This window comes from Rhopilema esculentum, chromosome 10, assembly GCF_057945365.1.
Source record: "Rhopilema esculentum isolate cy_ngs chromosome 10, ASM5794536v1, whole genome shotgun sequence".
Lineage (NCBI taxonomy): Eukaryota > Metazoa > Cnidaria > Scyphozoa > Rhizostomeae > Rhizostomatidae > Rhopilema > Rhopilema esculentum.
Window position 1 is genome coordinate 1480815 of NC_142824.1, and position 15867 is coordinate 1496681.

The 15867-nt window shown below is 35.7% G+C and overlaps 1 protein-coding gene across 1 annotated transcript; it reads left to right on the forward strand.

The window, feature by feature from the left end:
* The first annotated feature begins 5875 nt into the window (after positions 1–5875).
* Positions 5876–15804, forward strand: LOC148959206 (uncharacterized). The gene is made up of 5 exons (XM_089110945.1): positions 5876–5907; positions 6534–6836; positions 8874–8898; positions 9459–9607; positions 11463–15804. The coding sequence occupies exons 2-5, from the start codon at positions 6546–6548 to the stop codon at positions 11955–11957; spliced, it is 960 nt and encodes a 319-aa protein (XP_088967071.1). The 5' UTR covers positions 5876–5907; positions 6534–6545; the 3' UTR covers positions 11958–15804.
* Positions 15805–15867: the final 63 nt, after the last annotated feature.

The window sequence follows — 15867 nt, forward strand, 5'->3', positions numbered from 1 at the left end:
AAGTATACGTATTTGCAAGTCTTCATGATGGATAACTCTGTACACTGTGATGCATCCCAGTTGGTCAGAATGTCACTAACTTAACAATTTCAATCCTGATGTTAACGAGCAAAGGAAGATAGAAGCAAAACATGGTTGATGAGCCGATGCCAAAGCACAAGTGATTGGAAAGATATCGAGCATTACATTCAAAGGAAACTAATCTTATTTTCGTTGATTTGATTACAATGTAAGAAAATGTAGAGAACTTTGTTGCAAATTAAAAAATATTGTTCTTTAATGTTATTTTCCAAACCCAGCGTTATTATGATTTACATGAAGCAAATAGGGGATTTGCGAGCAGTAAACTTTGTGTTTTCATTCTTGTGCGGTGTCCTCTCTTCTGTTTATTTTATTCACTAGATTGTCAATCAAACACGATGGTGAAATTTTAGGCTGCTTGAGCTTCTCACATGACATAATGGCTGTATTAAGATTCATTTCTAAATGCGCATGCCATGAAAGACAATGCTGTATACGGCTGCATGCTATATACAGTCCTTCCTTGGAAGTTTACAGACAGTGCATAATTGTTTTCAAGTTCTCTAGGCATAGGTTGTCAAGGACAATATATCGGATAATCGTGCAAGTGCATATTTCGTACCTGGATACGAACTGGACATCTCTGGCTGAATACACTATGCATTCAAATCGATTCGATTAAATGAACGGTCCATTTAAATGAAAAAATGTCTCCGTTTACACTCATCCATTAAATTGAATCAGTATTTTTAAAGTGTCCCCTCATTTCATCATGGCATAATGAAATGTTGCTGCTTCTGTCATAATATTGCAATTGCTTATAAAAAACGAAAACTTATGCGCGAAAAATTAAATAGGCAACAAAGATCCGTCTCGGTTAAGCCCTGGTTGACCCGAAAAATGTGCTAGGAGTTGATAACATGCTTTTGCAAGAATTTCCTTCGGAAGAAGGCGACGAGTATCAAAGGTTCTTGAAAATGTTTTGCAAAAATATCAACGAGCTCTGCAACTCGTTGAATTTGGTATTTAAAAAAATCAACACAAGGCTGCGAGAGGCAATACCAGTAAAGATAAATTTCTCAGCAAGGCTCGTTAATTTTGTTTGTCTTGCATCTCTTCTGCGATACAGACGCGATCTTGCGTCCCAAAGACAGCTTTTCTCTCTCCCTAAATTCATAAACTCTTCGCCTTTTTTAATTCTTTGACTCTTTGCAGCCAGTTATAAGAATTTCAATAAGCAGCGTGAACAAAAAAATAACCTGGCTGATGGAGTGAAGTCTTTAAAGTGCAGTGTATGTCATCAAAGACAATAGGCTTGAAAGAGGAATAAAGAATACAATAAAAAAAAGTTGGACGAAAGTTGAACACATCCAACTTTTTAAAAGGAATTTTCACTTTGTCGAAACAGCCATTTTAGCATGCAATTTTGCGTTTACACTGTTCATTTTCCAGCTATCCATTTAATCGAATCTATTTAAATGCATAGTGTATTTCAGCTTTTTAGGAATATAATAACTATTCAGTCTAGAATGACTTCAATCATAAACTCATTAAACATGAATAATTAAACATAGCTCATTCTGTTTTGCCCTTCCTTCAAATTGCGAGATTCTACCAAAGACTAACACGTTTCAGTTATCTTTCATTCTTTAGTACACATTTCTTTGAATTAAAGTTAGAAACTTCACCTTATCAGAATTTAAATTCCATGAAAGGCAACCCTATTCCATCAAATAAATAATTTAAACGGCCTCAAAGTGCCACGCTAAAAAACTCAATATACTTTTGGCTAATTTTGATTTTTTTCCAAGCCATCATGGACTTCAAAATACATGTAAACTACCAAAGGTAAATAGCAATCAATATATTTATGAAAAATTCCAGAAGAAGATTATATTCAAGTTAAATATTTGTTTTTAAAACATTGGAAATGAACACAGATAGCAGGTGTTTCACTTTTGCTTACCAGCTGCCAGCAAAACTCTAAAAAACTTCCTTCATCGATAAATTAAATCAATAACAATTAATGCTGATCGAGGAAAGTGTTATCAGAGTTAATTTCACGAGGAATGTTGTAGAATTTGATATATCACCAGGGGTCTGCCTTAGGTATCTAGGATGGACTCCCTGCTCAGAATTTAACTTCGCTTTGTAAGTTAAGGCCTCAAGTTAAATTGAAGATAACTTTATATTTGTAAGGTGGAGTGAATTGCGCCGACGCACCAACGGCCATTTGACGCTTCGTTTGATGAGGGAATGTCAAACACAGTTAGTGACTCAGAGGAAAATCATATGAAGGGCTGTAGCGTGCTCTAGTATATTTAAGGCAGGACAGGTACAAAGATTTCTGGGACCACACCCATTTTTATGTTTAACGGTAGCGCTTTTCTCTGTATTCACTTTGCTTTTTCAATTTTTTAGTACACGCTTTAGGTGCAAAGGAATTATCCATTGTGAATGTGTATCATCTCTAATAAACATTACAAATAGGGCTGCTAGATTTGAGGCTTAGTGAAGATGTAAAAATTAATGGGGTGCAATTTGAAATTGTGAAAAGTGAAAGTAAAGGAGATGCTATTTTAATAAAAACATAGCCACCAAAGATGCTTCTAGAAGGCAGCCAAAGTTATGCTGCGTCTTCTTAGATTTAGAGAAGAGATATGATACAGTGCTGAGCGAGTTGGTATAGTAGAATTTCTGGATGGTTCACTTTGTGAAAACACCTATGTTGAGGCTAACAAAGCAATAAAAACGATCTTGGGTGGGAGAGATCTTTAGATGATATCAGAATCAAATGTGGTTCCACCTTTCATTAATATTTTAGCTCAGCCATTCCTGGAGATTACATTCACCCATATTTAACGACAAGCACCACAGCGCTCTATACTTGATTTGAGAATATTATTACTCGCAATAAATTAGCATGCAAATAGCACGGTGTAGAATCCCAAAATGCATTTTATGATGTTAATGCAAAATTTAACATCTGTAATGAAGAAAATTTTTAAAAAAAGCAAAATCCACACGTTGGGAAGTTTTGTGTCCATAAATATCCATTAGTGCTTTATAAACATTTGCACAGAGAGTTTAAACTTCTGATATTGTTTTGGATTGTTCTGATTTTCATGGAGCTGAAAGAGAAACTTAGTCATTTAGTTTCAGGCAGAAACGTGGAATCGGTTAGGTGTCATAGCATCTAGTCTGGTAATTGGAAAATTGGGATCTTCATTTAGGTATGTCCTATACCTTTACCATGTATGTTTTATAATCATAAAAATTTGTCTTAATTTTATACGTCTCTTAACTTTACAAATTAATGATTTAAGCATGATTTCAGGCTCAAAATCACAGACTACAGGATATTGAGGCTCAGCAAAAGTTAAGGTATTCTTATTAAAAACATTTTTATATACAACTTGACTTTTTGGCAAATTAAGATATATAATAAACTCTTACAAAATATATCAATATTCCTATATTTAGAGGTCTTTACAGCGCCTGGTATTGTAGGTCGAAGTGGGAGATGTCGGTTGGTTTTATCCGCTAAGCTTTCAAGGCGTAGAGTAAAATTTATTGTAGATTATGGCATTCCAACCGAAAAGAAAGAGATATTTTCTAATTATAACTAGTGTCTAGCTAGTTTTGTTCTCAAAGAATGTGCCAGGTATAATGAAGTGGGTTGTATTTTAGGTCGCTGGTTTTCCTATACGTAATATCTTTACAAGCGTATAATTGTTTGTAGCATTGATATTCTTGAGTGGAGTTTGTACATTATAAATGAAGTTGAAAATGTTTAGGAAAATTTTGCCATTATGTTAAGATCCTAAGCAGCTTCACCTTGTGAGATAACAGTAACAATAGGACCTTTGTGAGAAAAGCTTTTGCCTTAGATCTTCAAAAGGGTAGAACAATATCCTACAGACATGACTTGAGCTTTAAGGGCAGTTTATTAATTTAGTCATTGGTCTTCGATCAAAGCATTGCTATAATGGAAGAATAAAAAAAACCAAGACAAGAACCTTGTAGTACTTTTTTGCCTTCTTTTTGCATAAGACGCAAACCGTGCATTCTCAATATCGATTAGTCAGTGTTTAAGTAGAGCTCCATGATCAATTGCTTCCAAGTCAATAAATTGAAGTCAATAAATACGATCGCATTATACCTTCGTCTATCGTTCGTTATTTTAAGCAAAGAAGCGATTAAAAAGGGAATGATCTTTGATATTTGTTCCAGGTTAACAAACAAAAACCGTTAGCAAATGAGGGTAAGATGGTCCTCAGAATATTTGATCATTATCAATCACAAGACTGAAGGTGGCTTTCTCTCATCATTTGGACCATTTATTTGTTGGGCTGTCGGTGCGCCAATCGCTAAGACGGCAATAGATAAAACCCCAACCGTTTTTGAGGGAGTTGAGAAGAAAATACAAGGGCCTTCTAACGCCGACTAGCAACATCTTGTTTATGCAAAAGTCGCAGGCCATTCGGCCATGAACTAATGCACGAAGAAAGGAAGTAGAAAGTTAACATGCAAGTAAAAACCTGAAAATACCTGGATATGGGTTGGGTGGGCAGGGTCGCAAGTGAAAACCATTGTTCTCTATATTTCAACTTCATGTTGTCATGTAACGTAAGAGGAAGAAATTATGCCAACATAAAGTTTACATACTCAAGGCCACTGTTCACTTGCACGCTTGTTACTTTGGCCGTCTAAAAGACACAATGTAATGCTTACTTGAGCACTGCTACAATGATCACAAACTCAATAATCATGCAATCTGTGACGAAAACAAAAGCCCAAGGGGGCACCAAAAAGGCGTACCCCTTTTCCGAAAAGGCGTACATTAAACGTGATTAAATTCATTTGGTCTATAGTTAGGCAATACGCTAGATTGGTCAATTCCCAATCTCCCAACTATCTCCCATCTCTTAAATCAAGGTATATTACTTACCACATTTTCAATGAATAAAATTTTTCTAAACTCGGAATGAGTTTATAGACAATGTCTGGTAAAATCTTTAATCTTAACAAAGTACATAAACATTTATCTTCTTATTTCTCGCTGCACAAATTCGTTCGGTTGCAAAAGTTTTAGCTGGTTGCAAGCGTTCAACTGTTCTTACTGGTTCAAATCAAGTGAAATTTTAGCGCATTCTTATCTTGGCACATTAGTTCAACCTATTGTCCTTTTCTGCTGCATCTCAGTTGATTGCGGTGTTCCTTTTTTCATTCTTACAACTTTTTTCATTCATACAACTTTCATGTGTGGTTTTGTGAATTTTTTAGGGTGCTGGAAATATTGCACTTCTGCCATTTTATTAAAATGTAAAATGGAACTTTGTCTCTAAATATGTAAGTGTGTGAATAAGCTCAAGAGTGAAAACAGTTAAGATTTTCATCAGGCACCCCGGAAAACGGATCATTCGAATTCCGTCTGCAACACAACAAGGCTAAGCTATAGGGCTAACGTAACGAAATTAAAATCACTCAATAGAAACTAGACCACCAAAGCTTTTTCAAGGCTAACTTCAGGCTTGACGGCTAGCTTTCTATAAACTGTTTAGCTCACAATGAATTATCTGGAAAAATTCCTATTTAATATGTAGTAACAATTCAATTTTAAGATCTGAGATTCTTAATCAGCAAGGCATTAACCTGTGCACCTGTTTCACGCAAATGGGTTTTCCTGAAAATCTATTAGATGTGTTGCTATGAAAACAGACAAATTTGATCCTTGAAATCTAACAATGTTTATTTAACAATTAAAAAAATGTAAATATCACGTAAAGAAGAAATTTTCTTTGTGTCATGGCAACCAAAGAGAGAGCTTCAGAAGCAATATTGTTTAGTTGTCAGGAAGAATGCCTCGAAATAACATGCAGCGAGGTAGTGGTTACTATGCTTTGTTCGTGATATTTCAAATGGAAGCCTTATTTATTTCCTTCTACTCTTCCCTTACACTGGTTATGATTTACATTAACTTACTTTATTTTGCTTAGCATATTTAAGGTTACTGAATTGGTTTGCCAGCTCGCCTCCGCTGTTTGCTGCATTTGCCACGCTACTGTTGCAGCTGTGTATACAGTTCGATACTCTTGTTATCAATCTTTCTAGCTCGTTACTGGGTTTCTAAGCAAGTTTATTTGAAAGTTTATTTTTTATGCAATGCATATTTTACATAAATAGAGAATGTGTTTTAAGGTCAAGGCGAAAATCAAATTAAACAAGGAATAAACTTGAAGACAAAGTGGTAGGTGGAAGCAGAAGAAAAAAAACATTTGAGAAAAATATTGCTTAAGTAAAATTTGTTTGTTACACTTCACTGAATAATACTGTTAGGTTATTACAATATGTTCGTTTGTGACATGTTCTGTTAGTTTTTTGAGCGGCTCAAAGTCTTATCTAATGTCAATAAAGATATAATTGAGTTTTATCAACAAAAACACAAATGATCGTTACATTTTCTTCTAAAAAACCACTGAAAACTAAATCAGGTGGTATTTCCCCTTCAGGATAAGGCTAGCATGGGACACAGAGCTCTGCTGAGTTTGGCCCTCTTGGTGACCAGCGTTGCAACAGAATCAGGCTTTGTCTCAGAATTCTTTGAAGGTAAGCGGTGCTTATGTTCAAATGAGGAAATGAAAGTCTACACGGTCAGCAGCGAGATCCAGTGCATTCATCGATGCTTACGACACGACGAATGTGAAGCAGCTAATTACAACAAGCAAAGTACCAAGAAGAATTGTGAAGTAAGTCTAAATGGAACTTGTTCATCGTTTGTCGAAGTACATGGCTGGAAAAGTCTTGTTATTAAGGTAAGAATCGTTTTTAAGTTGTTTCTTGTCATAGTGCTTCTTGCTATGTCGATGAAGGTAGCAATTTAGTTAGATCATCATAGATGAATTGCCAAAAGATAGAGTAATAGTACAAGCAATTCGTTTCTTTGTCCTATCTTTAAGACAAAGGAATATCGCCCAAAGGATGTAACTCTTTTGGTTTTCTAAGTCAAACTTTCGCTAATGCTTTTCCACAATTATTGTTCAGCTCTACAGACAATGATATTTCAAGCAAGGTGCTTTTGAAGTCCATAAACATGTCTTTTGGCAAACAACTAGATGCTGCTTTGTGCAAAATTTATATACATGAACGGCAATTTTACGCTTGTCATATAAATGTCAACATTTTACAGGTTTCCCTGAGCCCCCATTTACACAAGAGAAACCCCTTATTGGTGCTTATTTTGGTCATAAGGCTTTTGGTCTGTTTCTTTGATTTTTGTAAATACAATTTCTCGAGAAATTTCAGCAAGCATTATCCACTCGAATCGACTATGTACATCTTGTTAATGTAGAAATGTACGAAAGCTACTGGACTGTTTTAGAAACCAACACCATGACTTGTGACTTTATGAAAGTCACGAGAGACAAGATCTAATTCTTATATTTTGGATAACTTTTTATACCCCGTTCTCAGAGGCGGATGAAAACCAGTTTCACAGTACAAACTGTCAACCTTGCGTAGCTCATCTTTTTCATCAATGTTGGAGTTGGATTCCACAATTATTTTTGTTTCCCTACTTTTTTTATATTCCATTAAAAATTTTACAATACATATTACATACTACTTTCCCTACAATTCCTTAACAATACTACAAGAACTATACCATGAGGAGCAGAAGACTATGACTACCCCATGGTGCTTAAAAGAAAAGTCAGAACTACACACAATTTTACAAATTACTACTATAAAAAAGGGAAAATTTACTCGGCATTAAGAGATTTGGTGGTGGTTGCATGCATATGGTCAGATTTTGAAAAGATATCAGTCAAATCGACCAGCTGAGCGGACAAGACGTAAGGTCAGTTCGTAAGCAGGCAAACCGTGAACAGAATGAGCCTGTCAAGACTGTGAAGCTAATTTCCATAGAAGGAGGCTAAGAGGTAGGGGGTTGAGCTTGCTTAAGCCAAGAGCAAGGCCATTCATTTTATAGCTTTAATAATCTAGGGGTAAAATTTATAAATATTTTGGAGGCTCCCCCTTCAGCCCCCGCTTCCATGGTTCCCTGTCAAGACACAATTAAACAGATGTAAACTTTAACGGGGGTGGAAGGGGGAGCCCCCAAATTATTTCCAAAACCATGCCCAAGACAAAGAAAGTAATGAGTGATCAAAGCTACAACTGAACGTATAGAAAAGATGATGAGGCAGATCTGGAATTCGAGCCACTCAAGGGAGTCACTCAAGCATTTTATATAGTGGGAAGTCCATCCGCAGTTATGAAAATTTACCTAAAAGTATCCTGAACAAGTTTAACAGACCCAAATTGTCAGCTAAAAAGTGTTGATACCACCAACAAAGTAATGTTGAGCACATAAGAAACACTTAGTTAAAGTAAATTAGTCTGTTTCCTATAATTTTCAGTTTAAACACATGTGTTAGTTGTAATGTGTTAGTTGAACCCAAAAGTATCAAAACGGTGTATTGTTAAATCAGATACCTAAAAGAATCAGATCTCAAAGAAAATTCTTACCAACAATTATCGGATGGACCCCTTTTATATAAAAAGATCAAGTGGCCCCCTGGGAGTGAAGCGTTAAAGAACCTTAAAAGTTAAAGCATTACCACTCAAGATTTTACGAATAGAGTTTTTGTTTAGTGGTTTGGTAATCAGAATGAGTGAGTCCTGTTACCTTCACCAAATCTCAAATTTTCTTTTTTGCACCGGTTATCTCTGAATAAATCCTCCAACTGGAGAGATCCGCTACTAATGCTTGATTTCTCGACTGTTGAGGACATGAGAATGTACTTTCGTTTTTGATCAAGAAAGTTTAAGACAACATCTATTCTTTGCAGCGTCAGGACCGACTCGAGAAGAAAGGTAAGCTGTTTCGATTTGAAAATCATTGTATGAATGAACAGAATTTGGTTCAGCTAGATTCCTTTAATAGTGTGTCGATATGACACTCTGTATATTGCAGTAGGGACACAAAGAGAATAACTCTCAATGTTTACTCGATATTGTCTCTTTAAGGTCTATACTATAACAGAAATAACACAAAGATACACTGATAACAGAGCAGAACCCTCATGCTCGAAACGTCATATTGTTAACAATCAATTTCATTTTGGTACTCAATTTATTCGCTCATTATATTGCCGTTATTTGGATAAAGTTCCACACGCAACTTACATATTCTATTGGAAAAATAGACAGCTTTGTACGTGTATAGAAAAAAAACGAATAGTCACTAAATAGATATAGCAGAGAGGTCTGCGTGTCTTTCTTTTGCTTGTAGGCCTACGTCACCAAAAATGTAGAACAATCACTTTGTGGGTACACAACACCAAAAAAATCAGTTAAGAATCAGTTAAGAAACCAATGTTTATGATTCTATCAGATTCTCAAGTTGAAATGTCTTTGAATAATTTTTCTCAAAGTTTATCACAGTTGCAAAGAGGCGTACTTTGATATAAAAGATGCTCCTTCTGGTGTCTATCGGCTGCATATTGGGCGCCATTTTTGCAAAATGGATATACCTGGGTGTGGTGGAGGCTGGACACTTGCAATGAAAATCAATGGCTCTAAGGTATTGTTAAATTTCACTTTTTAATACCGGATTTTGTAATTCAGGATTATAATAATGTAATATTACATTTTATGTTTATGTGTAAGTTGATGTGCATGTTCATCTGGTATTTCCGCTATGCATAATCTTGCTTTTGCATCTCAATTTGCACCTTTTCTTCTTTATATGTTGGTTTATCACCACTTTGGATTACGACCATCTTGCCTTTGCTGCGGGGTATGTTTTCCCTCTGGAACAGGGGTGTTTACTCAAAACCGAACGGTAGAATAACATAAGCCAATGGCATCCTGTTTTATAAATAAGATGGCAGAACTAGCATCGCCAGAGTCATTAGAGTTTGCCTTAGCCAATTAGGTTTACGACACATACCTTTAACTGCAGGAAATGATTGAACCGGATGCCTGATTAAAAGGAGAGAAAATCGAACAAAAAAGAAGATTAAGTCATCAAAATAATTGCATGCATCAATTTGTACTTGGCAGACACAGCCTTTTTTTTATTCAATGTTGGTTTACAAAATGATAGCTAATAAACAGCTAATTAACACCAACTTGTAACAATAACAAATATAAGAAAAATCGTGATGTTTACAAGTATCCAATATTAGAAGTATATTGGTGTGCAAAGTCTACACGAGCAAGTAAGATCCGTTTGTTTAATTTTAGTTTTGAATACTTTTCAATTTTCTGTCAATCGAATGTCTAATGGTATAGAATTCCACAATTCATTACATCTATAGGATATTGTATCTAGCCCATAAATAACAGTGTTAGGCTTTTTTTGTCTAAACGATTGATTTCGTAAATTCTATGCAAGTTCATTCAACTGAAATATTTCTTTCATAAATACAGGATTTGAGTTATTTACTGTTTTGTATATTTCTATTGCTTGTAGTTGTAGGTTCTTTTCATGTATCCTGACATCATTTTTTTGCGAGAAAATATTTTCAAAGCTTGATTCAAAATCATTGTAAGCCACTCTCAGTGCTCTTTTATGGATACTTTCAATAGGTTTTCCAGATTTGCGGCTACAATACATCCATGAAAGAGGGCAATAGTTTAAGTGACTAAACATAAAGGTTTTCATCAATAGGGATCTTTTATATTCATTCATATAAGGGGCGCTTCTGACTAGGGCCTTTAACTTTTTACCTGCTACTTTACATAAGTTGTTTATATGTTCTTCAAAGTTTAGTTTGCTGTCTAAAGTTATTCCAAGTAGTTTGGCCTTTTTTGTCTCTTTGTCTTCATTTCGTAACAATGAATTATCCTTAAACCATTTTAGAGTTGCTACTTCTGTGTCTAATTTATATATTATATCATAAATATGTTTACTTACTGTCCATATTGTATTGTCATCGGCATAGTTACAAAGATTTTCTGTAGTCATGAAATAGCAAATATAATTTAGAAGAATGTTAAATAATAGGAGGGGCAATGAAAAATCACTGGGGCTGGAGGAGCAATTGCCCCCCTAGTTAGCATGTTATAAATGGCCTGGTCAGCCAGAATGATAAATAATGATAAAGCTGCAACGGTACGAAATGCCAACGACTTAAAGACACAATCGTTCGATATTGGTTTTATTCAAATGTAAGAAGGCTGTGCTTTGATTGATTGCATCAGTTGATCTTGATCATGATATTTGAAAAACCTTAAGAAGATTAGGTATTTATAATGCGGAGGCTACGATAATGGATTCACAGATAGAGATGGAGCTTCAATTTAGAGATAACTTAGCTCTCGCTTCTTTTAAATTATATCAGAAGATTCTATCATATAACATGCTTATTTTCTTTATTTAAGAGCCTTCAATGATTTTTCAAGTTATTGCCATTGTAACAGTATTGTTCTAGGGAACTTTTGGTTTCAACAGTCCAATGTGGTCCAATGATCAAGAGTACAATACCGAAAACGGCCTGAAATCGCTTTACGAGCACGAGGCAAAATTTGCTGCTTTCAGCCATCTTGCATTTGATGAGATCTGCATTGGAATGAAGAACAAAGACGAAGTCAATTGGCTGCGATTACCATTAAAGTATTCGTCTCTTCTGGCAATTTTAACGGCTGGACAACACATTCTAACTCACGTTGGGCGTAGTGCATGGAAAGGACTTATTAGCTCGTCTTCTTTGCAGCCTAACTGTAATTTGGAAGGAGTTAATGTTGGGACATACTACAACAAACCAATGGTTAGAATTGGCATTATTGCGAACGATCAAAATGACTGCTCCTCTCCAGATTCCTACATTGCTTTAGGTGGTCGGGACCTAGCTTGCGGGAACTCAGCCACAGCCTGCGTTGAAGGAAATCAAAAAGTTCCAACCATGGGATTTATTCTTGTTAAGTGAGGGACTCGACACTAAGATGTGATTATGTAAACGCAACTTTTACAAACTAAGTATTTGAAAAACCACTTTTTCTTGTCATGCTTCCGTTACTCTGTTTAGCGTCTGTTCAATCTGCTAAATTTGAAGCTGCTCATAGATTGTCCCATCTTTCTCCCTACGAACTGGCAAGAAAGTTGAAGTCACCTCATGTTTACATGCAAATCTCTTCCCAACTTAAAGCTTCTAGCTTTGATATCATCAGGGTTTCATCAATCTTTTCAAACTGAAACACGACATGTTTTCGTAATAGAATGTGAACGCATGCGCATTAATGTTAATTTTCCCAGCTTCCATGCAGTTTCCCAGTTCCCCTTAAGTCATGCCCTGGACAATTTTTTGGATTTTCAAATTGAAAGTATTACCCCGGATATGTTGGACAATCTACAAGTTAGACAATTTTCTTACCCCGCGCCCCCCCTCCCCCCCCTGTAGTAGGCTTAACGTAACTGTAACCTCGTAATAGTTTAACCTCGAAATCATATGTGTATAAGTTGTATAGTTCTTTGTGTTAACATTAGTCAATCGCTAACCTCGTGCACGAGTCGCACGTCAATCTACGAGTCGCCTTTCGCTCTCAAGTATCTGGATTACTCTAGAGTTATAGGACACAATATAACCTATAACACCCCCTTGAATGCCCGAATTGACGGAATAATTCAATTGTATATGGGATAATCAAAAGGTGTGATCCAGAATGTTGAGAGGAGAATATCACTTGATAAGTTGTTTCTTGTGCAAGCAGAAGATGGAAATTACAAATATTTTTTTGTAGATGACAGTGGTATTTCACTTCTCAGCTCATGAACGATGGTGGGGGTCATTTTTCTCATATAAACGGACAACAGGTCTTGACAACTGTGTTAATTCTGAATCTAGATCTAGTCTTGGGCTTTTATTGGGAAGAGTTAGGCATAACATTATCAAAGAAACATAAAAATTATAAGGAACCATAAATCTAAATCGACTAATCTGTATCATGTTTTTCCAACCTCTTGCCTAACTACAGATGATACAGAACATTTTGCTTATTATATTTTGATTAAAATTGGTATTTTTCATAAATCAAAAAACTTAAAATTAGAAATGTGTACTTCTTTCTAGAATGACCGACGTTTTCGTTCCTAAATAAAGAAAAACTAGGTCATGTGTAAACTTAGTTCAGTCGGGTGTAGATTCGTTTAGGTCCCAATTTTCTGACCCATTTGACGGTTTCCCTTGGTTATAATCTCTATGAAAACAAACAATTCAAAAGTTGGATCTGGAGCAAAAACACGACCTGCTTCTTACGTTCACACGAGCAGGGCAAAATGACTTTATCTAAGCAAAATTTCAGAAACTTCCTTTTCTTAAAGCTAGTTTGTTTTTGGAAATTGCAAGTATGCAGTGGCGTAGCTAGCGGTCATGCTTGTCATGCCGGGCATGACCATCTATTTTCAGAGTTAACATTTTTCAAAAAATTATATTTTCGTAAGAATAAAGTCCTATTCTCCTGATGAAATAGCTCAGGCCATTCGCCTTTGGAGCCCTATGGTTCCACCCAAGAATATGGAGCCCTCCGAAGGCGCTCTTCTATTGTCGGGCATGACTAAAACAGAGGGTTTCCAATTTAGTCATGCCCATAACTATGAGCATGACCAAACCCTGTGTTTTAGTCATGCCCATAACGCTGGTTCCCTATGTTTGGTCATGCCTAACAATAGGAGTGACGCAGGAGAGAACAAAGGCTAGTCATGCCATTTCGAGAGGGCATGACCATCATTATAATCATCAAAACCGTCCTGTGTTATTTCGTGGACGCGAATGCGAGGCATCGATGGCGGCGCTGCTATGCCTAGATCCACGAGCTGGGAGTTAATTCTCTGTAAGTAAAATGCAAACAAAAGCTTATTGCCAAGCAGCCACGACTCATGTTAATCTCCAGAACATTTTATGGCAACGACAGGGTTTTTCAGCCTTAATGGTGTTGCACTATGTGGAGAAGTGACAGGGACGAAAGACCATTTTGGACATAAAATCAGCGAGCAGGATCATTTTATGCAACCAAACCAAACTCTCAGCCTTTTCAGTAATCAATTGTTACTAGTTGAACATTTGCAGAGAATCTTCTTGATTTAGTGAATGCCAAATCTTGATGCTGTTCACTGGAGATGGATGGAGGAGATAACAGCGTTATTTTCCAAACCAACAGATTTGAGAGCTTAAACTTTCCAGACATTTAGCAGCATATTCAGAAACTGTTAAGCCCTTTAAAAGCATTGTTACCATATTATGATTAGGACAATAAGATTGTAGTTAATGGATAGGGAATGCCAGAACTTGCTTAAAGTTATTCTTCAATTTTTTGTTTATTATCACATGCAATAACACTGTTTTTACACACAATTAAAGTCAAACTCAAAGCTCTACTGACTTCACTTTTAGTTGAAAGTACTTGTTACTACTTATAGCTGTTGAAATAAAATGACCAGAGACAAGTCAAGCGTGTTACTGATCTTGTTAGTTAAACAGTTTTATTTCACTATTACAACTTTTGATGTATTTGAAAATTTACAAGATCAAATTATTCATTTACAACCCTTGTTTGCTAGATTTAGTAAGGACAATCCAATCATGTGGATATTTACCACAAGTATATGTGGAAACATCAATGTTTTTGTTAAGCTAAACTTATTTTGCAAGGTATTTTTCTATTAAGTCTAACTTTGCAGAAAACATTTTGCAACTAGGCCTATCCATTATTTTAGCTTCCTATATTTCATATCAATATTTACATTGGATATTCATTTGCCAATTTGTTTTATTCATCTATCAATTCTATTGGGGTTGTTAGTTAATCGTGATGGCTTTAAAATACCTTCAACAGATTGATAATAAGACTATTTGTGGAAAAGATGACCAAAAAGCTCCCATTCAGTTTCATGTGATTTATTGTTTCATATACAAATTTTAGCTTATCTCTAAAATTTACAAATGTATTTCAGCCTGCAAATTGAAAGAGATTAGGAGAACAAAACAATTTTTAATTTAAGCTAAGTTTATCTACTATACTAAACTAATGTTTTTTTAATGTCTTTTGTACAGTTCTGTTTGGAAATTGTCAGAACTCTGTCTGTATAAATTACCAACAATCCAAAACAGTGTCACAGCTATAAGATAAAGGTCATTTCATAGTGTAACAAGATGATTGCTATGAAATAAGGAAAGCTCATTCCAAAAGTTAATCACAATTTTTTTATAAGTCACAAGCCTTAAAATTAAAATTTCCAAAAGGAATTCATCAACTAAAAAATTGGGCGTGGTAAAATTTGGCGACACCCATATTTTTTCAAATTTGAGGGGAGGGCATGACCACTGCTATTTGGCTAGCTACGCCACTGCAAGTATGGTCATATTGAGGATTCAAGCGAGTGCTTTCAAACATTTGGCTTTATTCCAATGTAATTTTGAAGTAGTCAGGTGAAAAGGGAGGATTGCTTCTAAACTGCTAGACTAAAGGACACAATATATTTGGTGAAAAGATGATTTTGCTTAATGGCAAATTAGTGAGAAACGTCCGTGGGAATTATCTTAATTTCCTTTGTCATAATAAGAACAGACCCTCCCTTACTCGATTCTATGACCCCGTTTACACTGGATCGCTCCGTAAATTTCGCTTGCGTTTACACGGGATCGATCCCAAAACATTATGTGTTTACACGGGATCGATCCCAGGTCGGCCCTTAGGGAGGAACGCACATGCGTATTGCTTATGTCATTAGCAACACAAAGAGGATAGCGTTGATAGCGCCAAATTTGTAGGAAGATTGACTTCGAATTCGAAAAGTGGTAACAAAATGTTTATTTGGAGCGACAAATAAATGGCCCTACTCCT

What these genes read in the sequence shown, in the direction of transcription:
- LOC148959206 (XM_089110945.1), top strand. Translation starts at nt 6,546, where the DNA reads ATGGGACACAGAGCTCTGCTGAGTTTGGCCCTCTTGGTGACCAGCGTT. An exon ending in GGACCGACTCGAGAAGAAAG is followed by an intron (nt 8,899 to 9,458) that starts GTAAGCTGTTTC and finishes TTTTTCTCAAAG; the next exon opens with TTTATCACAGTTGCAAAGAG. An exon ending in TGAAAATCAATGGCTCTAAG is followed by an intron (nt 9,608 to 11,462) that starts GTATTGTTAAAT and finishes GTATTGTTCTAG; the next exon opens with GGAACTTTTGGTTTCAACAG.